This window comes from Trachypithecus francoisi, unplaced genomic scaffold (assembly GCF_009764315.1).
Source record: "Trachypithecus francoisi isolate TF-2019V2 unplaced genomic scaffold, Tfra_2.0 Lachesis_group21, whole genome shotgun sequence".
In the NCBI taxonomy this organism is placed as follows: domain Eukaryota; kingdom Metazoa; phylum Chordata; class Mammalia; order Primates; family Cercopithecidae; genus Trachypithecus; species Trachypithecus francoisi.
In genome coordinates, this window is record NW_022681467.1 from 30,394,894 (window position 1) to 30,420,794 (window position 25,901).

Here is a 25,901-nt window from a genome sequence, read left to right on the forward strand (position 1 = left end):
GGATTAAATAAGATAATACATATAAAAAGTTTAAAGAAACATTTGGCACCTAGTGAATAATACTTATACAAGTAGAAGCTGGAGAAAGAGATGTTCAATATATAATTGCTGAGAGAGAATGCACAAATTAAGAAAGAGTTGCTCATGGAAGGTTCTGTGGGTAAATAATTTTTTCCTTTCACTAATTACTTTGTTAAAAAATTTACTTTCATCTAGTTAGATGGTGAAAATAATTGTACTTGATGTCAGCAGGATTCAGTGGTGTGTACCTATAATCCCAGCTACTTGGGAGGCTGAGGCTGGAAGATAGCTGAGTCCAGGAGTTCAGGACAAGCCTGGGCAACAGCAACAAAAAATTACCGATTGCCTATTGTGTGCTAGGCATTGTGCTAGTACTAGGTGGCTCTGATTTTAATAGATGGTAAAAAATGAGTAGGCAGTCTTGAGGACAGGAGGAAGAATTTGAGTCAACATTCAGCCCAGGAGAACAGAAGATAGGTTAGAAGAGTGGTGGGTGCTGGCCGGGCGCAGTGGCTCATGCCTTTAATCCCAGCACTTTGGGAGGCCGAGGTGAGCAGATCACGAGGTCAGGAGTTCAAGAACAGCCTGGCTAACATAGTGAAACCCCGTCTCTACTAAAAATACAAAAATTAGCCAGGCATGGTGGCACCCGCCTATAGTCCCAGCTACCCGGGAGGCTGAGGCAGGAGAATTGCTTGAACCCGGGAGGCAGAGGTTGTGGTGAGCCGAGATTGTGCCACTGTACTCCAGCCTGGATGTCACAGCGAGACTCCGTCTCAAAAAAAAAAAAAAAAAAAGAGTGGTGGGTGCTAAGATTAGACAGGTAAAGAAGGGACCCAGGTGGTGGGTCCTAGGGCAGGGAAGTTATAACTTGGTCCTGTGTTAGACTGGTAAGCCTTCTGAGGCTAAATATGTCTGAGAAGATTAATGATATCTGGGCTTCCATTTCTGTTGCAGAATTCTGGGGAGACATTGCCAAGGAATTTTACTGGAAGACTCCATGCCCTGGCCCATTCCTTCGGTACAACTTTGATGTGACTAAAGGGAAAATCTTCATTGAGTGGATGAAAGGAGCAAGTACCAACATCTGCTACAATGTACTGGATCGAAATGTCCATGAGAAAAAGCTTGGAGATAAAGTTGCTTTTTACTGGTAAAAATATCTATCTTATACTTGGTGGCAGATAAAAACACTCATTTGATACTTACAACAACCCAGCAGAGTAAGCAAAGTGTCATCAACTTAATATCTCAGGTGAGGAAAAATACCTCAAGGAAGTTACATGACTTCCTTCAGATCACATAACTAGTACGTGACAGAGCTGACATTCAAAGCCAAGCGTCCTGACTTCTACTCTAGTGTTCTTGGCTTTGCAGTTGAAGAGGGAGAAAGGGCACTGGCAAATGGAAGAGAACAGGACTGAGTAGCTTTCTTCCTCATTCTTGCTTTGGAAGAAAAATAGTATTGGGTTTTTCACTATCTCTACTACCACTATCATTATCTTTTACAGAGCTGTGTGCCAGAAACTTGAGCTTGAGCTTGAGCTCCAGCCAACATGCTTAAGTGCTTAACAAATATTATCTCCTTTGATGCTTATATAATTATGAAAGCACTATTTGTTTTCCTTATTTTATATAGGCGAAAACTGAAATTCTGAGAAGTCAAGTGACATATATGAAGTGAAACAACTAGCTAGAAGCAAGGCTGAGATTCAAACCTAGGCAGTATAATTACAGAGCTTATACACAACAATGACATTCTATTACTCCTCTAATTCCTTACCTTGGCCTCTCAACAGCTTTGTAAAATAGGAATTCTTAGTTTCATTTTACAGGTGAACAAATGAAGCATTGAAGGGTTATATAGTGAATAAGGTCATAGAGTGAACAAGTGGTAGAGCCAGAATTCAAACTCAAGTCTGCCTGACTCCTTGCTTGTACCACTAGGCCATGCGGCCTCCCCAGCAGGAAATTTCTTTTTTTTTTTTGAGACGGAGTCTCGCTCTGTCGCCCAGGCTGGAGTGCAGTGGCCAGATCTCAGCTCACTGCAAGCTCCGCCTCCCGGGTTTAGGCCATTCTCCTGCCTCAGCCTCCGGAGTAGCTGGGACTACAGGCGCCTGCCACCTCGCCCGGCTAGTTTTTTGTATTTTTAGTAGAGATGGGGTTTCACCGTGTTAGCCAGGATCGTCTGGATCTCCTGACCTCGTGATCTGCCCGTCTCGGCCTCCCAAAGTGCTGGGATTACAGGTTTGAGCCACCGTGCCCGGCCAGGAAATTTCTAAGACTGCTTCTCCCAGGAATTTAGCTGTCTAGGAGATACTACTATACCAAATCCAAATAGGACTTTGAAATTCCAATAATTGGGGTGTTGCTTCTGCCACAACCTATGAGCACTCAGAATTGATCTATTTTTTTCTGAGACAGCATCTTGCTCTGTTGCCCAGGCTGGAGTGCAGCCGGCATGATCTTGGCTCACTGCAACCTCTGCCTCTGCCTCACCTGCTCAAGCAATCTTCCCACGTTAGCCTCCTGAGTAGGTGGGACTACAGGCATGCACCACCACGTTTGGCTAATTTTTGTATTTTGTATTTTGTATTTAGTATTTTTTGTAATGATGGGGTTTCACCACATTGCCCAGGCTGTTCTTGAACTCCTGAACTCAAGCGATCCGCCTGCCTTGGCCTCCCAAAGTGCTGGGATTAGCATGAGCCACCATGTCTGGCCTGATTAATTTTTTAAGCTAGCCAATAGGAGCAGCTTGGATCCTTCATGGGAGAGTTGAATTGGAACTCACTCAATATCTTTGCCCAGTTTGTGTGATCTATTGAGAAGAGCCTTAACCTGAGAGACAGGAAATTTAGGTTCTCCTTTCAACTCTGCCATTAACATGTTGTATAACCACAGACAATGCATTTAACTAAGAGTCAGTTTCTTCTTCCATAAAATGGGGATAATAATTCTACCCTTGTTTTTCTCACTACATTGTTGTAAGAATCAAATGAGATAACGTTGTAAAAGTACTTATTTGTTTATTGGAAAACACTGTATAGGTGTGAGTGGTCTATTATTATATTACCATTGCTTAGTTGGGGGCCACTTTGCCACTGAAATTCACTGTCCATTGTGTCTCTTGAGACTCTCTTTAGCTTCTGCTTTAGAGCTTTATGCTTGAGCTCCAGCCAACACTTGGGCTCATTTCCCAGGCTCTTTAAAGATCAGAAAACCTTTAAAGATCTTCAAAGGAGGCCGGGCATGGTGGCTCATGCCTGTAATCCCAGCACTTTGGGAGGCTGAGGCAAGAGGGTTACTTGAGCTAAGGAGTTCGAGACCAGACTGGGCAACATGGCGAAACTCCCACTCTACATAAAAGACAAAAATTAGCTGGGCATGGTGGTGCACGCCTGTAGTCCCAGCTACTCCAAAGGCTGTGGTGGGAGAACTGCTTGAGCCCAGGAGGCGGAGGTTGCAGTGAGCAGAGATCACACCACTGTACTCCAGCCTGGGCAACAGAGTAAGACCCTGTCTCAAAAAGTAATTATAATAAAAATAAAATAAAATAAGAAAAATAAAAAGAGAAAAAAAGATCTTAAAAGGAAATGCTTGTATCTGAATTTGTTCCCTGGTTTGAAAGAACTCAGGTGCCTAATGAAAAACAGAATACACAGTCCAGAGTTTTCAATCACTGGAGAGTTTTCCAGAATCCTGAGGCTTTTCTTTCTAGAGATACCAGTTCCCCTGGACAGTTTTGGAGAGCCTCTCTTTCTCCATCTGTAAAATGAGAGTAGACTAGATTAGCGTTTTCCAAAGAATTCTTCAGGAACCACTAATTACTGGAGATATTAGTAGGGGGCTTTTTAATTCATAAAATGTTTCAGTCTGAGAAACATCACATAATAAATTGCCTTTGTGTGAGATTCCTAATGTATATTAGCATAGTAAAATCTCCAAGAAGTCCTACATTAGAGATACCTGATTAATTTTGTTTAACATATGATTTCCCGAACTTATTTAAGCCCCAAACACTTTTTGCCAGCATGCTATTGACATCACAAGAAGCAGTATTCCATGGAACACCCATTGGGGAAGCACTGGATTAAATAATCTCTAAATTAATTTCCAGTGCAAAATTCTGTAACTCAAAAACAAGACATCCTCACTCCATTTTTACATTGGTCACTCCCTCAACAAGAATTGTTAAAGATATTGGATACTCAGGGCTGCGTTAGGCATTAGGGATATACGGGTAAAAAGGCAAGAGACAAGTACCATATAGGCAATTACTATTTAATTATTTTATGTTTATAGTAAAGCAAAAGCAAAATACAAATAAATTGCATTTTATTATAAGAAAGTAAAGTGCAAATATGCCAGATATGTGGTTACTTCCCTTTGTTACCTCTGTATTTTTAAAGGATATGCTTATACTGCTCTTTTTCATCATTTTTAAAGAAAGTATTGATTTCTTACTATGATAGATGAGAATTTAGTTCTTGTATACCTCTCTAACTTCCTTCTCTCTTCTTCTCGATATAATTAAAGCTGTTTTCTAGTTAATTTAAAACCAGTTTACATAAGAATAGCATACTATGGTATGCTGTACATTTCCTTTTATGTACAGATTTTTATTTACTCTGAAGTTAATAATTGCTTACCGGGCTGGGCGCAGTGGCTTATGCCTGTAATCCCAACACTTTGGGAGGCTGAAGCCCAGGAAGATCACCTGAAGTCAGGAGTTTGAGACAAGTCTGGCCAACATGGTGAAATCTCATCTCTACTAAAAATACAAAAAAAATTAGCTGGGCATGATGGTGCACATCTGTAGTCCCAGCTACTTGGGAGTCTGAGGCAGAAGAATCACTTGAACCTGGGAGGCAGAGATTGCAGTGAGCCAAGATCATGCCGCTGCACTCCAGCCTGGGTGACAGAGCGAGACTCTGTCTCAAAAAAACAATAAATAATAATAATAATTGCTTACCATTTTTTTCTTGTACTATTGAAGCCTTTATCATATATTTAATATTTTCCAAACTCACTGTCATATGAAGTCCTCCTTTTCCTCCCAAAGTTCTCCCTCTTGGAGCTCACCTTCTTTCTGCTCTAATTCTTACTAAGGCTTTTAAAAATGACATCTTTTCCATGATTCACTCCAATTGATAGAGTGATAGTGTTTCACTCTTATAGAAACACATTATGTCCTTCTTCTTAATTTTATGTCATTTAGATAGCTATGGTGGCATTAACAAGCCACATTTGTAGCTCGTGTCTTGTTTTGGAACATGCATTGTATAGACATTGAAATTATCCACAAAGGAAATGGTATTCTTAGGAAAATACTCCCATTATCCAAAATAGAACCATATTAAGGAATAATTTGGCCTTTTACTTTTGGCTTGACAGATTGCAAATGTTCATGGAATAGTAGTGTTTTTAGAACTTGAAGTGACTGTTAGAGTCCATCTAGGCCAACTCTCTTCAAAGACTGGTAGATTAAGGGACAAAGAAGCTAAGTGATTTGCCTGAGGGTCATACACCTGTTTGAAGACAGAACTGAGACTAATCTCCAGATACTCTCACTCCTAGTCAACTATTTTTTTTCACTCATGACACTACCTCGTTATTCTAGTAGTCCAGCACTTGGCTGTGACAGATAAAAAGAGAAAGTAGCCACATTAGCCAAATTGATTTAAATTAACTTTAAAATATCAGATAAAATGTGTTACTAGGTTTGAATGTCCCAGACCCTAGTCTCATGGAATTTACATTCTATTTGGAAAGACCAAATAGATTGGCTGGGCACAGTGGCTCACGCCTGTAATCCCAGCACTTTGGAAGGCCAAGGCAGGTGGATCACCTGAGGTCAGGAATTCGATACCAGCCTGGCCAACATGGTGAAACCCTGTCTCTACTAAAAATACAAAAATCAGCTGGGTGTGGTGGCGGGTGCCTGTAATTGCAGCTACTTGGGAGGCTGAGGCAGGAGAATGGCTTGAACCCAGGAGGCGGAGGTTGTAATGAACCGAGATCGTGCCATTGCATTCCACCCTGGGCGACAAGAGCGAAACTCCATCTCAAAAACAAAGCAAAAACAAAACAAATAGATCTACATGAAAACAGCCTGGGCCAGGCACAGTGGCTCACGCCTGTAATCCCAACGCTTTGGGAGGCTGAGGTGGGCTGATCACCTTAGGTCAGGAGTTCAAGACCAGCCTGGCCAACAAGACGAAACCCCATCTTTACTAAAAATACAAAAATTAGCCGGGTATGGTGGTGCACTCCTGTAATCCCAGCTACTTGGGAGGCTGAGACAGGAGAATTGCTTGAACCCAGGAGACAGAGATGTCGTGAGCCGAGATCATGCCAATGTACCCCAGCCTGGGCAACAGAGCAAGACTCCATCAAAAAAAAAAAAAAAAGCCTGAAAAAAGTTATGGACCAAACTGCAAAGAGCTACTTACACAAATAGTTCACAGAAAGGAGAAAGCCTTATAGGGAGGCAGGATAACATAAAGATTGGGAAAATGGGTGTTTTGGTGTCAGACTAACCTAGTTTGAGTCCTATTTTTGCCACTAATTAGCTATCTGATCTTGGGCAAGTTACTTAACCTCTTTGAGCCTCAGTTTTCTCAACTGTTAAATGTGGATAAAAATAGCTTTTATCTCATGGAGTTGTCAGTTTTGTAAGATTGAATAGGATAAAAAAAAAAAAACCATGTGTCAAATTCCTGACACACTGAATGCACGTAAATATTAACCACCACAGTTGTTTATGTTGGAACAGTGAGAAGACCAAGCGTGTTTAGAGTAAAAAGTTTATGCGGGGAACAATTTATTCATTCAATAAATGCTGACTAAGAACTTATTATGTGCCAGGCACTATTCTAAACAAAGTTCTTGCCCTCATGGAGGTTATAGTCCAGCTTGAGGAGACAGACAATAAACACAGAAACTATAAATATATGACAGGTAATGATGAGTACTATAGAAAAATATAGAGCAGAGCAAGGAGAAATGGAAGTGACAGTGCAGAGTGGGAGCTGATAAGGAAAGAACCTTTTGATAAAGATGACATTTGAGCAGAGATCTGAAGGAAGGTATGGAGTGTGCTACACAGATAGGGTAGGGAGGGGAAATGTTCCAGGTAGATGGAAGAACAAATGTGCTGCTGCCTGGTGTGTTTGAAGACTAGCTAGGAAGTTAGTGTAGCTAAAACAGTGTGAGCTAGGGAAGAGAGAGTAGTATTGACACCAACAGGATATTAGATCATGTCACATCTTGAAAGCTAATGTAGACTTTGGCCTTTTATTCATGGGGAAATGGGAAACCACTAGACAACCTTTTTTTTTTTTTTTTTTTTTTGTTGAGACGGAGTCTTGCTCTGTTGCCCAGGCTGGAGTGCAAAGGTGTGATCTTGGCTCACTGCACCCTCCATCACACCTGGCTAATATTTTTTATTTTTGAGACAGAGTCTCACTCTATTGCCCAGGCTAGAGTGCAGTGGCGTAATCTTCGCTCACTGCAAGCTCTGCCTCCCGGGTTCATGCCATTCTCCTGGCTCAGTCTCCCAAGTAGCTGGGACTACAGGTGCCCGCCACCACACCCGGCTAATTTTTTGTATTTTTAATAGATATGGGGTTTCACCGTCTTAGCCAGGATGGTCTTGATCTCTTGACCTCATGATCCACCTGCCTTGGCCTCCCAAAGTGCTGGGATTACAGGTATGTGTCACCGTGCCTGGCCAATTTTTGTATATTTAGTAGAGACGGGTTTTCACCATGTTGGCCAGGCTGGTCTCGAACTCCTGACCTTGTGACCTGCCCGCCTCGGCCTCCCAAAGTGCTGGGTTACAGGCATGAGCCACCATTCCCACCCACACCACTAGATAATCTTAAACATAGATGTGATAATGATTTGGCTTCTATTTAGGCTCTATCTTTTATATTAAGAAGAGACTGTAGAAGGGGAAAAGTAGAAGTAGGGGGACCAATTAAGAGGCTATTGTAGAAATCGAGGTGATAGATTGTGGTGATTTAGACCATAGGAGTAGTCATGAAGATGGTTAGATGTGGTCAAATTCTGGATCTATTTTGAATGAAGAAGCCATGGAGTTTGCTGACTTGGATTGGGTATGGGGAGTGAAAGAGGAGTCAAGGTTGTCATCAACAGCGGATGAGGTCCAGGTAAGGGAGGTCTTGACTATTTTTGGAGATCTGTGAAAGGATTGCATGCAGGGGAATGTAGAAGTCACAGCAGAGGATAAGAGGATCATCTGGATACATATGGAAATGGGAATGTGAAGCCAGAGAACTGAGAGTTTGGTATTGAGTTCTGAACTGGGATGCTGCTGGTGGGAATGGAATGGAACAATGAAATTTTAGAGTGATTTAGTAAGTTTACATTAATTTAATCTGTATAAAGGGCTTGGTGCTTGGCAAAAAGTGTATTAGCTATTTTTTCATTATGGAAAGAAACCAGCACAGGTAACTAGGTGTGTAGATGGTGAAGAGATGGGGAGAAAGTGAGAGGAAAGAGTCAAGGATTCTCTTAATCTGTATAAACACTGCCTCTTTTGAAGGCACACATTCATCTGATTCAAGGGCTAAATTTGCCCTGCAAAATACAGACTTTGGTTCCAACCATCTCGTGCTGTCTTCCCCCTGGTGTGGCAGATAAATATATTAGTGGGAGTGCATGTGTGTATGTATGAGAAAATGATCAGTGACAAAGTATTGGGATAGTCATTCAGGGAGAGAGAGTCAGTAAGGGTGTTAGAGGTAGCTGAAGGAGTAGAAGGGAGTTAGCTAGTTGAAGGAACACTGGGGGACTGTTGGGAATTTGGGGGATTAAGTAAAAGGTTTATAAGGAGAGGGTGGAAAGAGTGGTTGATGGCTGATATTCTGATCATTTATACTAGCTGCTCAATCTCTACTTTTTCTAGGAGAAGTCCCCAGTCACCAAAGCCCAACACATTTGGTATTGTTGATTCCTTCCATTGTTTGCTTTGCTTTGTGTTTCCTAAGGCTGTCATTATCTCTGAGCCACCTAAATCCCCACCCTCAGCTGAAATCACTACTGTCTCTTCATGGCTCTCACTATATTTCAGTCCTTCTTCAGGAACTGGAGCTTTCAAGAATAAGGCAACTTTAGGAGTGACCCTAGGACAGAAGCTCTGCTCTCAGGATCCTTGTATGCTCCTGAATATGAATTCCATAGTATGACATTTGGAGCTGCCCAGATCCTTGTAGGCATATGTGTGTGTGTGTATTTGAGGCAAAAAAAAAAAAAAAAAAAAAAAATTCCCTACCGCCCCATATCACTGAAGTGAACTCCAGAATATGGACCTAGATAATTTAGAGTCCCTCGACATGAATGATAGGACAATATACTCTAGGGCTCTGATTTTCCATATCACCTGTACGGATCTCCTTGTCAAAACATGGGCTTCCCTCACCTTCTCAACCATCCCTACCTTCTCAAATACATACACTGTATCTGTATCTTCACTAGTTTCACAACAGCATGTCTATTGATTAAGATATGCTTGGTAAAGAAAAACACTCATTTTGAGAAAGATGACTTCAGACCATTCTCTTCCTCTCTCTGGGCCTTCTCTTTGTAGGCATGATAGGAAATGCACTACAGATACTCTGCAAGGTCCCTTTCATCTCTAATATTTCAGAATTCTCTGACTGTTTCTGAAGAGAGGAAGCAGTTTTTAGAAGTTCTGTTGCAACCTGTAGTGACTCTGTGGTGACTCAGTAGGTGGGTTGAGTTTCTGTTGCGGTGGTAAGAAAGACGGAGGATTTTGTTTATTTATTTATTTCTATAATGATGTTGACAACATAAAGTGAGAATTTTAGAAGGTTTGGAATGAAGGGGCTGAGGAAGGAGTCTGCTCCTCTTGCCTGAGGGTTGTTTGTGGCTGGTATCATAAATACTCAAAGCTAATGGGAGATACATGGGAAATACCTGTTGTTGGGAACAGTCTTTCTCCACTTGAATCAGGTGAGCAGATTGTGGAGGAGAGCTGGAGGATTTCATGTTTAAGGTGGATTTCTAACCTGCTTCTCTCATTTCTCCCTGAGTTATATGACCTTTGACACTTTACAGAACCCCTCCCTAAAGTGGTGAAAATGAGACAAGTGGGCTGTGCTTTCCGAGTCACTTTTTTGGAAGTAGATGGCATATGAATAATAAATGTATTACTCTGAAGACTCTGTCTTGAGGCCTGTTTCTGTGTCCTGAGCTTCATATCAGCTACCTGAGTTTGTGTCTGGGCCAACTTCTTATACTGGTGTGTTCAGTAAACATTTAATGAAAAGAATGGCTTTAGTTAATGTCCTTTTCTAAGCCTTCTTTTTCCCACTTATAAACTGTTAGGGATGTACAGGACACTTGCTTAAGTTACTTCTGGCACTGACCTTCAGAATTTCTGTCACAAATGTAGGGAACTGCCTGGATAAGTTCCCTACATTTCTGGGAGAAGTTAGGGGAGAGGAGGAACTGGCCTCCTCTCCTTTGAAGATACTAGATGGTCAGATGGGAGCAGGGGTTCTTGCCTTATGGCAACCCCACATTTATAACAATTAACTCAGAAGGCCTGGAGTTGAGGATGGGCCTTCCCCCACTTCCTGGATTTGGTTTGGGAGAGGTTGGGCACTGGTAATGATCCCCAGTGTCTCACACCTTGAACCTCTGAGAATTCAAGACTCTCAGTTTCAGTCCTTAGAGGTCATTTGTTCTAATTCCCATATAAATCAGGAATTGTACTACCAATATCCCAATACCTAACAATCCCCGTAAGTTATCATTCTGATTCTGGGTCATTCTGATTCAATTCCTGCATCTCTACCTTAATACTTACTAGTTAGGCAAGTTACCTCACCTCTTTAAACCTCAATTTTTCATGTCTGTAAAATGGAAATAATAACAAGTCCTGTGACATACATTATTGTAAGGAAGAATTGGAATAATCTATATAAAGGGCTTAGTGCTTGGCAAAAAGTGTATTAGCTATTTTTATTATTATGCTGAAACCCTATACCTAAAACAGGTAACAGCAGTGCTGATCTTGTTGGAGCATGGATTGGAGGCCTAGAGCCACATTCTGAAGGCTTCTCCACCCTGTCACTGTGTTCCCTGTGAGGTATGTGTCTGGAATCCCTAGAGATTTGCAAAGCTCAGTTTGAAAACCCCTGATCTAGTCCAGTGTTCTTGTTTTATAAATGAGGTGATACTGAGTCCACATTCTCAGGTTCCTCATATGATGTGGCTTCCTAAACAACCATGTCAGTCTCCCCTGGATATACTTTAGTTGACCAATATCTCTCATTAAGTATTCCAGCTATGGTCTGCCTTGAACAGAGTACTATTACCATTCTTTGACTTTACATATCTAAGATTACATTAGCCTCATTGACAGCCACACTCTCCACTCAGTTTATAATTTCTCATAATACTTAGGATTTTTCTTTTCTTTCTCTCCTTCCTTCCTCCTTCCTCCTCTCCTCTCCTCTCCTCTCCTCTCTTCTTTGTCTCGCTCTATTGCTCAGGCTGGTGTGCAGTGGTGTGATTGTGGCCCACTGTAGCCTCAAACTCCAAGGTTCAAGTGATCTTCCCACCTCAGCCTCCTGAGTAGCTAGGACCACAGGCATGCACCACCATACCTGGCTAATTTTATTTTTATTTTTATTTTGAGACAGAGTTTTGCTCTTGTTGCCCAGGTTGGAGTGCAATGGTGTGATCTCAGCTCATGGTAACCTCCACCTCCTGGGTTCAAACAACTCTCCTGCTTCAGCCTCCCGAGTAGCTGGGACTACAGGCACATACCACCATGCCTGGCTAATTTTTTTTTTTTTTTTTTGTATTTTTAGTGGAGACGGGGTTTTGCCATGTTGGCCAGGCTGGTCTCAAATTCCTGACCTCAGGTGAGCTTCCTGCCTTGGCCTCCCAAAGTGCTGGGATCACAGACGTGAGCCACCATGCCTGGCCAGCTTGGAATTTTGAATTAGAGAAAGTACAAGAGAAAACTGCAAAATCTCAGATATAAGGGGGCCTTGGACTTACCTGTTATCTCTTTTTGGGATATAAAGTTTTTAGAACAGCCCTCTTGTAGGGTTCTAAGGTCTGGTCTACTTATTGAAAGCCTTATGGTTTTACTATCATGGAGCATCATTATTTTATTTAAATAAAATAAATACAACCCTGAAACTGTTCACCCCAGAATACATTACACATAGAGTTGCCCATACAGAAAACATCTCTAGAGCATATGAACACCTGCATTTCTAATTGTGATTTTTTGACCAGAGACCAATTTTTGAAACCAATGTTTGCTTCTTTTTGACCATGATATTTTAATACATGAAAATCTATCCAAAGGAGCAGTCACAGAGGGTTCTTGTTGAACTTTAGTTTTAGAGCTGCTTTTGAGGATGGCTATTTGAGGTGTCCTCCAAACTGACACATATAGTGAGTTAAATAATCTGCCAGGCACAGTGGCTCATGCCTGTAATCCCAGAACTTTGGGAGACTGAGGAGGGAGGATCACTGAGCTCAGGAGTTTGAGATCAGCCTGGGCAACACAGGTAGACCCCTTCTCTACAAAAAATTTAAAAATTATGCTGGGTGTGGTGGCTCACACCTGTAATCCCAGCTATTCGGGAGGCTGAGGCAGGAGAATCGATTGAACCTGGGAGGCAGAGGTCGAAGTGAGCCAAGATCATGCCACTGCACTCCAGCCTGGGTAACAGAGTGAGACTCTGTCTCAAAATAATAACAATAATAAATAAATAATTAGCTGGGTATGGTCATGCATGCCTGTGGTCCTAGATATTTGGGAGGCTGAGGTGGGAGGATTGCTTGAGCCTGGGAGGTCGAAGCTGCAGTGAGCAGTGATTGTGCCACTGCACTCCAGCCTGGGTGAGACCCTGTCTCAAAAAAAAGTTAGGGAATCCTAACATGACATCCGGATTTGTTAAAAATCTGTCTAGTTGTTTTCATATGATGAGAAACAAACTGACAGAAGTCTAATTTTATTTATATGGATAGCCATGCTCTACTTGCTAAGACCACAATAACAGGCTCAGAGAGAGGGGAAAGTTTGTGTAAATTATACGTTGAATTAGGGGTAAACAGTCTAGTTTGGTGACTCCATATTCAGAGCCAGGGTTTCCCAATTTTAGTTTATGTAAATAATTACCTGAGGATGTCGTTAGAAATCCAGATTCCTGGAACCTATCTCAGACTATTGAGTTCGAATCTCCACAGGGTAAGACCTCTGACTTGTATTTTTGTAACCTCCACAGGCAATTCTGATGTAGAGGGTAAGGGACAAAGTACCACTGAAAAATTATTTAGATTAATAACTTTAAACTCTTACAATTGTATACCTAAAAGAATTTTGAAAAATTATGTAACTCTTGACATAATGTTCATATCTAAAAATTTTATTATAACATTTAAAAATTGCAAAAAATCTAATTTCCAAAATATTTTACATATTATATACACACACATATATATATGCACATATAGGTTATAGCTCTTTCAAAACATTGGCACTGCAAATTTAGCTCATATAATTTATAGAAAACATCCACCATACAACCTATTTTGCATAGCCAGTTATCACTCAACATAATCAGCCAAATCAGATCTAGTTTGTTAGAAATTGCCTAACTTCTTTCTTAAGATAAATATGTGTCTGGGTGCGGTGGCTCAAGCCTGTAATCCCAGCACTTTGGGAGGCCAAGACGGGCGGATCACTAGGTCAGGAGATCGAGACCATCCTGGCTAACACAGTGAAACCCCGTCTCTACTAAAAAAAATACAAAAAAATTAGCCGGGCATGGTGGCGGCACCTGTAGTCCCAGCTACTTGGGAGGCTGAGGCAGGAGAATGGCGGGAACCCGGGAGGCGGAGCTTGCAGTGAGCCGAGATCGCGCCACTGCACTCCAGCCTGGGCGACAGAGCCAGACTCTGTCTCAAAAAAAAAAAAAGATAAATATGTTAATATATGCCTCTGTGATAACTATTTCACTTCTGAATTGTAATTCTAAGAGATATAAGGCAAGTAGTCTTGCCATGAGTTTGTTAGGTGGATGAATTAAGATGCCAATCCTTTCAATACTGATTTCTCAGAGAAGCTCTCTTCGATTTGCTTTCTTGGGGCTCTCACTCAGAAGTTATACATTCTCAGATTGTCCCTTTGTTCAGCACTTTGTTCATACGCTGGCATTGTACCATAATAAAGTTTGAGATAAGAGAGAGCTATGACATTCTTGTTTAACATGGGAGAAGGGTAATTGTGAAAGAGAGTGAGAAAGAAGAGCCAACTCAGACAGACCATTGTTAGGAAATATTACATATGGAAGTTGAGGATCTAGACATTTATTCTCTTCATATTTTTCTGCGCAGGTACTCACAGAAATAGAGCACCCTAGATTGAGGGCTAGTGATTTAAACTGCCTTTGACCTAGATAATAGAGAACCATTGTAATGAATATTTTTGCATGTGTCTATTATACTTGAGAGACTTAATGTACATATAAAATGATGCCCCTGGATTTTCTTTCCACTTTCTGTTTCTGCTCTAGGCATATTCCTCTTTTGGGCTGCATTCCAAATGCTCTGGTAATAAAAGAGCTACCCTCATTCACTTGTTATAGGTAAGGCCAGCATGGGACACAGGATGGTAGGAACAAGTGCGTGATTCCCCTCCTGTAAATAGGCTTGTAGGCAGTGGGAAAAGAGAAGAGGTACACAATCCATCAGGCACCAAAGCCACTTTGGCCAAGGGAACATGCACGAGGTATTTGGATCAAGGCCTGAAAATAGCTGGCAAGAGGACAGGGTACAATAATAGCCCAGACTGCAGGGCAGGAGTCCCATACTCTGAACCTCAGCTCCAGGGGCCTCTTCCAGCCTCTTCACAGAGTCCCAGACTGAGCCCACTGTGGGAGCTCAAGAAACTCTTCTTGACATGATTCCAAAATCCATTCCACAAATTCCACTCTTGTCTTTCCCCTGCCTGTCCAGCATCTATCTTGTTTGTCTGTATCCTATCTTATCCCCTCTCCTTCCATACTTTCTCTCTTTGATCATCCTGGATCCAGCTGGTCATATGAGCAGAGATGAGTTTGTTCATTTGTTTATTCATTCTTTTATCTATTCGTTTTACAATTATGTATTAAGTGCTCACTGTGTATTGGCCTTTGTGGTAAGCACTGAGGAGAAAACATATAAAAAGATATCCTGTCTGCCATTAAGGAACTCACAATCCAGTGTGGGAAACAGATGTCTACATAGGACTGTAGTGCTAGAAAAAAATCAGTGTCCAAGTGTTGTCTTTAGAAATAAACAGAAAGGCTGGGCGTGGTGGCTCACGCCTGTAATCCTAGCACTTGGGGAGGCCGAGGTGGGCAGATCACTTGAGGTCAAGAGTTCGAGACCAGCCTGGCCAACATGGTGAAACCCTGTCTCTACTAAAAATATAAAAATTAGCCGGGTGTGGTGGTGGGAGCCTGTAGTCCCAGCTACTTGGGAGGCTGAGACATGAGAATTGCTTGAACCCAGGAGGCAGAGGTTGCAGTGAGCCGAGATAGCAGCACTGCACTCCAGCCTGGGCAACAGAGCTAGACTCTGTCTCAAAAAAAAAAAAAAAGAAATAGAAAGAGGCAAGAATGAATGAATGAATAGCGCTAAATCTTTCTGATGAATGGTTACAGTCTTTCTGGAAAGGAAGGTTTGTAAAGATGTCCATATTTTCCAAATTAATCTGTACATTTATTGCAATTCCAATCAAAATCACAATTATATTTTTTATTGAGGTATAATTTATACTGTACAATTCACCCACTTAAAGTATACAATTCATATTTTTAATATATTTGCAAAGGTGTACATCTTTCAATTTTAGAACATTTTCATCACCCCCAAAAGAAGTCCAATACTCATTAGCAGTCATTTTTCATCTCCTCTCAACTTCTTCCCCTCTAGCTCTAGGCAACCACTAATCTACTTTCTGTCTCTAAGGCTCTGCCTTATTCTGGACATTTCATATAAATGGAATCATATAATATGTGGCCCTTTGTGTCTGATTTCTTTCACTAAGCGTAATGTTTTCAAGGTTCATCCGTGTTATAGGCCGGATGCAGTGGCTCATGCCTGTAATCCCAGCACTTTGGGAGGCTGAGGCAGGCGGATCACCTGAGGTTGGAAGTTCGAGACCAGCCTGGCCAACATGGTGAAACCCCATCTGTACTAAAAATATAAAAATTAGCCGGGCATGGTGGTGCATGCTTGTAATTCCAGGTACTTGGGAGACTGAGGCAAGAGAATTGCTTGAACCCAGGAGGCAGAGGTTGCAGTGGGCTGAGAGCATGCCACCACACTCCAGCCTGGGCAACAAAGTGAGACTGTCTTAAAAAAAAAGTTCATCCATGTTTTACCATCTATCAGTGCTTCATCCTTTCACATCGCTGAATAATGTTACATTGTATAACTGTATCACATTATCACATTTTTCTTTCTTTCTTTTTTTTTTTTTGAGATGGAGTCTTGCTCTTGTCGCCCAGGCTGGAGTGCAGTGGCATAATCTTGGCTCACTACAACCTCCGCCTCTCGGGTTCAAGCGATTCTCCTGCCTCAGGCTCCCGAGTAGCTGAGATTACAGGCACTGGCCACCACGCCCAGCTACTTTTTGTATTTTTGGTACAGACAGGGTTTCGCCATGTTGGCCAGGCTGGTCTCAAACACCTGACCTCGTGATCCGCCCTCATGGGCCTCCCAAAGTGCTGGGAATATGGGCATGAGTCACCACGCCTGGCCCCACATTTTTCTTTATTCATTCCTCAGCTGGTGGACATTTGGGTGGTTTACACTTTCTGATGTCATGAATAATGCTACTACAAACCTTTGGGTACATATTTTTGTGTAGATGTATGTTTTCAATTCTCTTGGGTATATAACTAGGAGTGTAATTGCTGAGTCATATGATAACTCTATATTTAACCTATTGAGGAACTGCCAGACTGTTTTCCAAAGTAACTGAACCATTTTATATTCCCACCAGCAATGTATGAGGTTTCCAATTTCTGCACATGCTTGTCAGCACTTGTTATTGTCTGTTTGTTTGATTATGCCCATCTTAGTGAGTGTGAAGTGGGATCTGATTGTTATTTTGATTTGTATCTCCTTGACCACCTCTGACCTTTTTTTTTCTTTTTTTTTTTGAGACTGAGTCTCGCTCTGTCACCCAGGCTGGAGTACAGTGGCACAATTTTGGCTCACCACAACCTCTGCCTCCCAGGTTCAAGCAATTCTCATGCTTCAGCCTCCCAAGTAGCTGCAACTACAGGTGCGTGCCACCATGCCCGGATAAATTTTTTTTTTTTTAAGTAGAGATGGGGTTTTGCTATGTTGGCCAGGCTGGTCGTGAACTCCTGACCTCAGGTGATCCTCCCACCTCAGCCTCCCAAAGTGTTGGGATTACAGGCATGAGCTACCACGCCTGGCCCATTAACTGCCTTTTGTTTTTTGTTTTATGTTTTTTTTTTTGAGACGGAGTCTCGCTCTGTCGCCCAGTCTGGAGTGCAGTGGCCGGATCTCAGCTCACTGCAAGCTCCGCCTCCCGGGTTCCCGCCATTCTCCTGCCTCAGCCTCCCAAGTAGCTGGGACTACAGGCGCCCGCCAACGCGCCCGGCTAGTTTTTTGTATTTTTTTAGTAGAGACGGGGTTTCACCGTATTAGCCAGGATGGTCTCGATCTCCTGACCTCGTGATCCGCCCGTCTCGGCCTCCCAAAGTGCTGGGATTACAGGCTTGAGCCACCGCGCCCGGCCATTAACTGCCTTTTGAAGACTGGTTGGTACAAACCTGGCTTCCTCAATAGGTGAGGAATCAATGTTTAGGGAGACATTTCATAAATAGTCCACTGATTGAGGCTATTTACTCTAGTTTCATCAGTTTTATAGTTGGTGGAGAGCCCTTCCAAATTTGGGTGATAGGATGACAGTTGATTCCAGTTTTTGAGTCAGGAGCTGAGTGAGGCTGCATTAGGGTCTGCAAATTAGATTGTCACTTGAAACCAGAAATCTTTGGTGTTTTCAAAAGGAACTTTTTCTAAGGAACTAAGGGAAAACCAAACAGAATGATGAATTTCTGTTAAGTACACTAAAATTCCATCCTTGGTAGTTGTCAACCTCATAGTTCTCAGAGTTCCTACATTTTTATTTTTTTCCTTATGCTAATTCTGAATTTGGAAATAATACCACCCTTTTGGAGACCATGTCATTTAGGAGGAGAGTACCCTGAACTAGAGACATTTGGACTCAGGAATTGTGCTATCCAACATGGAAGCCACTAACTACATGTAACTATTGATATTTATAGTAATTAAAATTAAGTAAAATAATCCAGTTCTTCTGCCACATTTCAAGTGTTCGATAGCTATATGTGGCTAGTGACCATTTTGGACAACAGTGCTTTAGAATAATGCTGCTACTAGTTTGTAAGTAACTTCGAGGTCATCGCTTTCCATTTCTGTGCCGAAGATTTCTCATTGGTAAATAAGAGTGGTGAGTCTCAAAAGTGCCATCCTCCTCTGGAATTCTTTATTTTTCTTTTTCTTTTTTTTTTTTTTCAGACACAGGGTCTTGCTTTGTTGTCCAGTCTAGTCCCTGTAACTCCTGGTCTCAAGTGATCCTCCCACCTCGGACCCTAAAGTGTTGGGATTACAGGCATGAGCCACCATGCCTGGCCCTCCTCTGGCATTCTGAGTAATCTGTGGTTCAGTTTTTGGGATATGCCTCTGTCTACCTCCTCCTTCGGCCCTTCTTGTTCCTTACTGCAGCTAGGGCAGAAGCACCCAGAGGGAACATTAGGCTGCTAATTGGTCAAGGTACATTGCTCCCATTCCCTGGTGAAAGGGAAATTGGCTCGTGGGTATACTTGTATCTTGAGTGCTCCACATTTGTGTAGTGCTTTATGGATCGCAGAACTTTCACATTATTTTTTCATTTTATAGAATCAAAGAATATCAAAGTTGGAAGGGCCATAAAGGTCATCTCAAACTTCAATAACCATGAATGATATGGGGAGCTTATGCAATGAAAATTTCAAGACCCCATTCCCTGGAGAATAATCTGGTAGAAGTAGGTGTCAGGGCTACCCTGGCCCAACCTGAACAATCCTATGCGGCATGGAAACTTGGTACTGCATTATTAACACTATCTGACCACTCTTTGAGAAACACTGGTCTTGTTTGGTCCCTGGCCATATTGTGGAGTCTGCTCTTTAGTATCCCTAAAAATCCCAGATTCGACTTGGTATCTCCAGGGTCAGGAAACTCCTGAAGGAGTGCCTTCCATCTTTGGACACCTCTAACAGTTAGAAAGGTTTTCTTTAATATGGAGCTCTCCCAACTGACATAGGTTTTCCATTTATAGTTATACTACCTTAGTCTACTTTTTCCCATAATAATCCTTTAGATTCATGCATTCATTCAGCAAAAATTTAATGAACACCTACGATATACAAGGTTCTGTACAAGACAATGAGGGATTCAGCAGTGAACAAGACCAACTTGGCCTCTGCCTTCAGAAACTGTCTTCTGTCTAGTAGGGAAGATAGGCAATTAGCAAAAATAATAAGTAAACAATATGTAATATTATTAATGTTATTGTTAATATTAACAACAATAACAATAAGTAAACAAATAACTAACAAAAGAAGTATAGTTTGAGGAAAATGCTGTGAAGAAAATAAGCAGTGTTGTGATGAAGAATAACAGGAAGGGCTGATCTACTTAGGGTGGTCAGGGAAAGCTTCACTAGGAGGTGACATTTAAGCTGAGATTTGAAACACAGGAAGAATTGGGGAAAGATAGTTAAAGAACATGGCATGTTCTGTCAGTCAGAAGGCCAGCGTGTTTGGAGCCTAGTAGGCAGAATAGGAGAATGGCACAAGATGAAGTTGAGGAGGATACAAGGCAAAGTAGGAATATGGATTTTCTTCTATATGCAATGGAAGCCATTAAAGGATTTTAAGCAGCAGGTGATATGATGTGATTTGTGGTTTGTTTGTTTTGTTGTCGTCATTGTTTATTTATTTATTTTGAGACAAGGTCTGGCTCTATTGCCCTGGCTGGAGTGTAGAGGCAACATCTCGGCTCACTGCAATCTCCACCTCCCGGGCTCAAGTGATCCTCCTACCTCAGCCTCCTGAGTAGCTAAAACTATAGATTTAGCATGAACCACCACACCTGGCTAATTTTTTTTTTTTTTTTAAGTAGAGCATTTTGCTATGTTACCCAGTCTGGTCTCAAACTCTTGGGCTCAATCCACCTACCTTGGCTTCCCAAAGTGCTGGGATTACAGGCATGAGCCACCATGCCTGGCCAATTTATGTTTTTAATAAATCATTCTGTGGCTGGGTGCAGTGGCTCATGCTTGTAATCCCAGCTCTTTGGGAGCCAAGGCAGGCAGATCGCTCGAGGTCAGGAGTTCGAGACCAGACTGGCTAACATGGTGAAACTTCATCTGTACTAAAAATGCAAAAATTAGCCAGGCATAGTGGCATGCACCTGTGGTCTCAGCTACTTGGGAGGCTGAGGCAGAAGAATCATTTGAACCCAGCAGACAGAGGTTGCAGTGAGTCGAGATCACACTACTACACTCCAGCCTGGACGACAGACCGAGACTCTGTCTCAAAAAAATAAAAAAGATCACAGATCATGCTGGGTGATGTGTGGACTGGAAGGGTGCAAGAGTGAAGTGGGAGACCAGTTAGGTGGTTATTGTGGTCATCCAGGCAAGAGATGAAGGTGGCTTGACCAGGGTGGAGGCAATGAATATACAGATTTTTGAGACTTGATATCACATCTCTCAGTATGTTCTCTTACACAGGCTAAACATCTCAGTTCAGTGTTCCTCTCATCTCTCATAACAGGTTTGGTGTCTCTTCTCACCTGGGATGTTTCTCCTCTGGTTTCTCTTCCATCTGATGCCTCTGTAAAGAACCCAGTTTCTCTACCTATCTTTCCCTCAGCTGTTTCTTCCTATCCTGTGCCTTACTTGTAGTTCTAGGGAATTAAAAGCTTCAATCCAATGACTACCCTTCTCATATAAAGAGGGGAGCTGGGTGCAGTGGTGCATGGCTGTAGTCCCAACTACTCTGGAGGCTGAGGTGGGAGAATCATTTGAACCTGAGAGTTTAAGACCAGCCTGGGCAACATAGTGAGACGTTGTCTCAAAAAATAAATAAACAAAAAAACAAACAAACAAATAAATAAATAAATAAAGGGTAGCCCCAGTCTTCCCTGTGATTAGTCAATTATCAGTCTTTCAGTTATTCAGCCATGACCCTTGAATACCTATTGTGCCAGTTGTGCTTGAAGGAGACAGAGAAGAAGAAGACATGATCTCTGTCCTCCAAGAGCCCAGGGTATAATGGGAAAGATAAGGCCCAAATAAATGTAGTAAAAGCTAGAAGAGCAGATCACAAAGAAAATGAGATAAAGGGCTTTGGGAGGAAGAAAGAACTTTTAGATTTTGAGTAGGTGAGAAAAAGGGAAACAAGCGAAAATTTCTTGGAAAATGTTAATTCAGAGAACCTGGGGCTGGAGAGGGGCACAGGGAGTATTTTTTTTTTTTATGTGGTGGTCAAAGATGACCTTACTGAGAAGCCAACATTTGAGTAATGACTCAAAGGTAAGGAGTAAGTCATGTGGCTATCTAGGGAAAGAACACTTCAACAAGAGGGCAAAGGCTCTGAGGTTAAATGTTCTTGGTGCTTTTGCCAAACATTGGGGAGGCCGTTTGGCTGGAGCAGAGGGAGAGGGAGAGGAAGAGAGAATAGTTGTATGTGAGGACAGAGAGGTAACGAGGGACTAGATCATGTAGGCCATTATGAGGACTTTGACTTTTACTCAAAATGAAATGGGAAGTGATCTGAGCAATCTGAGCAGAGGGGTGACATAATGTCACCTACCTAATGGTAATTTTGGACGAGGATGGTAGAAATAGATGTGAAGAGAGGTAGTCTAATTCTAAATGGATTTTGAATCAATAATGGGTTAAAGTAAATTGTGAGAGTGTGAGGATGAAGTAGTTGGAGAAGGCTCCTTGGAGGAGGTTCCCTAGGGGAAGAAGATGAGAAGGGCTAGTGACTGTGTACCGCGGGTTGTCACACCAACCATATGGCCTCCAGGTGAAGGAAAAGTAGTTTGGTTTACACCAAGGGTTCCCCATATTATCATACCAGCTAAATTTCTCATTCATAGTTTTGTTTGATTCACAGTGTTTAAAACTTTTTTTTTTTTGATAGGGAGGGGCGGGACAGGGTCACTGTTGCTAGGCTGGAGTACAGTGGCATCAACATGGCTCACTGCAGGCTTGATCTCCTGGGCTCATGTGATCCTCCTGTTTTAGCCTCTCAAGTAGCTGGGACCACAGGCATTAGCTACCATACTTGGCTAATTATAAAATTTTCTGTAGAGACACTATGGTGCCCAGGCCAATCTTGAACTCCTGTCCTCAAGCGGTCCTCCTGCTTTGCCCTCCCAAAGTACTGGTATTATAGGTATGAGCCACTGCACTTGGCCTTAAAGCTTTTAAAAATTAGTGGTCAACACTTACATAAATCCAGGAGTTTTGACAAAGATAGATTCCAGGCTACTGTTGAAAAATCAAAAAAATTGACAATATTGAGCCCCGATTCCTAGCAGGCAAAAGCTGACAGGAACCAAGTTTAGGTACTAGATGCCTCCTTTCGCCAGAGCATGCATTTACCAGTTTTCCAGCCCTTCCCTTTCCCTATTGTTCCCCTGAAACTGAGGCTAAGGGTTATTATATATTTGCTGCCGTTTTGTTATAGGGAAGTGGAAAGGGAACTATTTCTTATCTTTATCATGTATTTTCTTTCATTTGGTCCACTTATTTACATTACCTGCCTAGATCCTGCCAATTTTTGAGCTTGCAACTCCTGTTGTAGAGGAAAGAGGTCTGGACCTTAATTCCTGGTCCCTGCTCTGCTGTGGTAACCCACCCTGTGATGCCAAGCATAGCTAATAGCCTCTTTGGATCTCAGAGTTAAGAGACTAAATTGGATGTTCTTTTAAGAGTTCTGACATCCTAGAGGACTTGGGATTTTGCAGCAGGCCAGTACCCTGCCCCTCACCTTTCCCAACCAGCCAGGGGCCCCAGCCTGGTGTGTATGTCAGAGAAAGAAGATACTGGAATAAGTAAGGTGCCTATATCAATAATGTATAACTTGAGCCCATAGCCAAGTAGAGGAATGCACACTGTGGTGTGTGTGCGCGTGCGTGTGTGTGTCAGGGTTGGAAGTGGGCTCAAGTAAATTGTACTTGTATAGGTTGTGCTTATCTCTTCTTGTGCACCCTCTATGTACTAGGTTGTACTCCAGGTGCTAGGGATGTAGCAGTGAAGAAAACAAATAATATCTCTGCTATCAGCTGGGTGCAGTGGCTCATGTCTGTAATCCCAGCACTTTGGGAGGCCAAGGCAGGTGGATCACCTGAAGTCAGGGTGTGTGAGACCAGCCTGGCCAACATGTTGAAACCCCATTTCTACTAAAAATACAAAAGTTAGCCAGGTGTGATGGTGGGTGCCTGTAATCCCAGCTACTCGGGAGGCTGAGGCAGGGAGAATTGCTTGAACCCGGGAAGCAGAGGTTGCAGTGAGCCGAGATCTCACCATTGCACTCCAGTCTGGGTGAGAGAGCAAGACTCTGTCTCAAAAAAAAAAGATCTCTGCTATCATGGAGCTTATATTCCAGTGAAGAAAACAGATAATATATAAGTAATTAACATACATGAGATAATTTCAAACAATGGAACGTTTCATGAAAAAAATAAAACAGAATTTTTTTTTTTTCCTTTTTTTTTGAGACAGAGTCTTGCCCTGTCACCAAGGCTGGAGTCCAATGGCGCAATCTCAGCTTACTGCAACCTCCGCCTCCTGGACTCAGGTGATCCTCCCACCACAGACTCCTCCGTAGCTGGGATTACAGGCATGCACCAACATGCCTGGGTAATTTTTGTCTTTTTAGTAGAGTTGGGGCTTCGCCATGTTGGCCAGGCCGGTCTCAAACTCCTGGCCTCAAGTGATCTACCCACCTCAGCCTCCCAAAGTGTGTGATTACATGTGTGGCACCTGGCAAAACAGAATGATTTGATGGAGAGTTTCCAAAGGGGCACACTGTACACATAGGTGGGTACGTATTTGTGGTGGTTGTACTTGCAGATACAGATAAGTCCTTAAGTTTGAAACCTGGGTGCATATATTTATCCTTATTTGTTCCTATGTGTGCAGATGGACAGCTTTTATGCCTAGAATGTTCGTATATTAGTATATGTGATTTTATACAAGTGAACACACATAGGTGAGTGGGTATGTGGTTTGCATGTGGGGACACATATGCTTGGGTATGTATATGTCAGCATTCAGCCATAACCGGAGACGTTCTGAAGTTCCTGTGGCACTTGTCAGTGAGCCAGTTAAGGAAATGGCTTTTCTGCCTCTGGCATTCAGGGCTGTTTGCCAGCTTCCTCTCTCCCTGTTCTTTCCCACTTCAGTAAGCTCCCTGTGTTTGGCTTCTCTTATCCCTAGGAGGGTTAAAGCCTACTGATGCATCGAGCCAGGAACTAGAAAGAGGCTGACAATCTTCTGTGTGACCTTTGTTAGTAAGAAAAGGCCTGGCTTCCTTGCCAGTCCCTGTCCTTCACACTATGAGGGAAAGAGTCCTGACTTGAAATCAGAAGACCTGAGGATCTATTCTTGGCTCTACCACTTATCATTGTGTGACCTTGGCCAAGCCACTACGTCTCTCTAGGTTTCAGTTACCTATTTCATAAGTGCTCTGTGCAGTAAGGAAGGAGAGGGAAAGCAGTGGTCTGTAGTGCTAAGGGAGGGCCACATGGTGCTGGTGTCTGAAGGAGGAGGGAGAATATTCTGAGTGGGGGCAATGGCATGGTCAAAAGTGTGGAGACAGACCTGAACTTGCCAAGGGAAACCAGGAATCCACTTAGAGTAAAATTCAAACTTCTTACTATTGCCTAGAAGGCTGTACGTGATTTGGCTGCTGACTACCTCTCATTCTTACCCAACTTCTTGCTCACTGAAATCCAGCCATATTGTCTTGCTTTCTTTGTTTGAAAAGGTCTCAGTGCCTTTCCACTTGATGCTCTCTTTCCCCAGAATACTCTTCCCAAGAATTAGTATGATTGCCTACCTTTCATTATTCAGGTCTTGGCTCAAATATCACCTCTCCAGAGAGAGGCCCTCCAGGACCATCTTATTTAAAGTAGTTGTTCCCTAATATTTATCAATATTTAAAATGCACACGTCGGCCAGGCACAGTGGCTCACGCCTGTAATCCCAGCAGTTTGGGAGGCCAGGGCGGGTGGATCACCTGACGTCAGGAGTTCAAGACCAACCTGACCAACATGGTGAAACCCCATCGCTACTAAAAATGCAAAAATTAGCCAGGCGTGGGTGGTGCACGCCTGTAATCCCAGCTACTCAGGAGGCTGAGGCAGGAGAATTGCCTGAACCCAGGAGGCAGAGATTGCAGTGAGCCAAGATCACACCATTTTACTCCAGCCTGGGCAACAAGAGCAAAACTCTATCTTGAAAAAAACAAAACAAAACAAAACAAAACAAAAGCACACATCTCTTGACCCAACAGTTCCACTTCTGGTAATTCATCCTACAGATATACTTGCAAGTGAGTAAAGTAACATAAAAATTAAAATATTCATTGATGCATTTATTTGTTAAATAAATAACAGTACGTACAAACGGTGGAATATTTTGCAGCTGAGAAAGACAATGAAATAGCTCTTTAAGCTTGGTGCCATGGCTC

At 42.4% G+C, this 25,901-nt stretch overlaps 1 protein-coding gene across 8 annotated transcripts in view; it reads left to right on the forward strand.

Moving 5' to 3' along the window:
- ACSS2 (acyl-CoA synthetase short chain family member 2) overlaps positions 1 to 25,901 on the forward strand; it is a 51,828-nt gene that overhangs the window by 6,881 nt on the left and 19,046 nt on the right. For 7 of the 8 annotated variants that reach the window (XM_033186201.1, XM_033186197.1, XM_033186199.1 and 4 more), the window contains exon 2: positions 979 to 1,174. In XM_033186201.1, coding sequence (XP_033042092.1) covers positions 1,086 to 1,174 — 89 coding nt within the window. In that variant the 5' untranslated portion in view covers positions 979 to 1,085. Of the gene's footprint in view, positions 1 to 978; positions 1,175 to 23,929; positions 24,006 to 25,901 lie in introns of all 8 variants that reach the window. The other variant, XM_033186200.1, reaches the window with a different exon arrangement.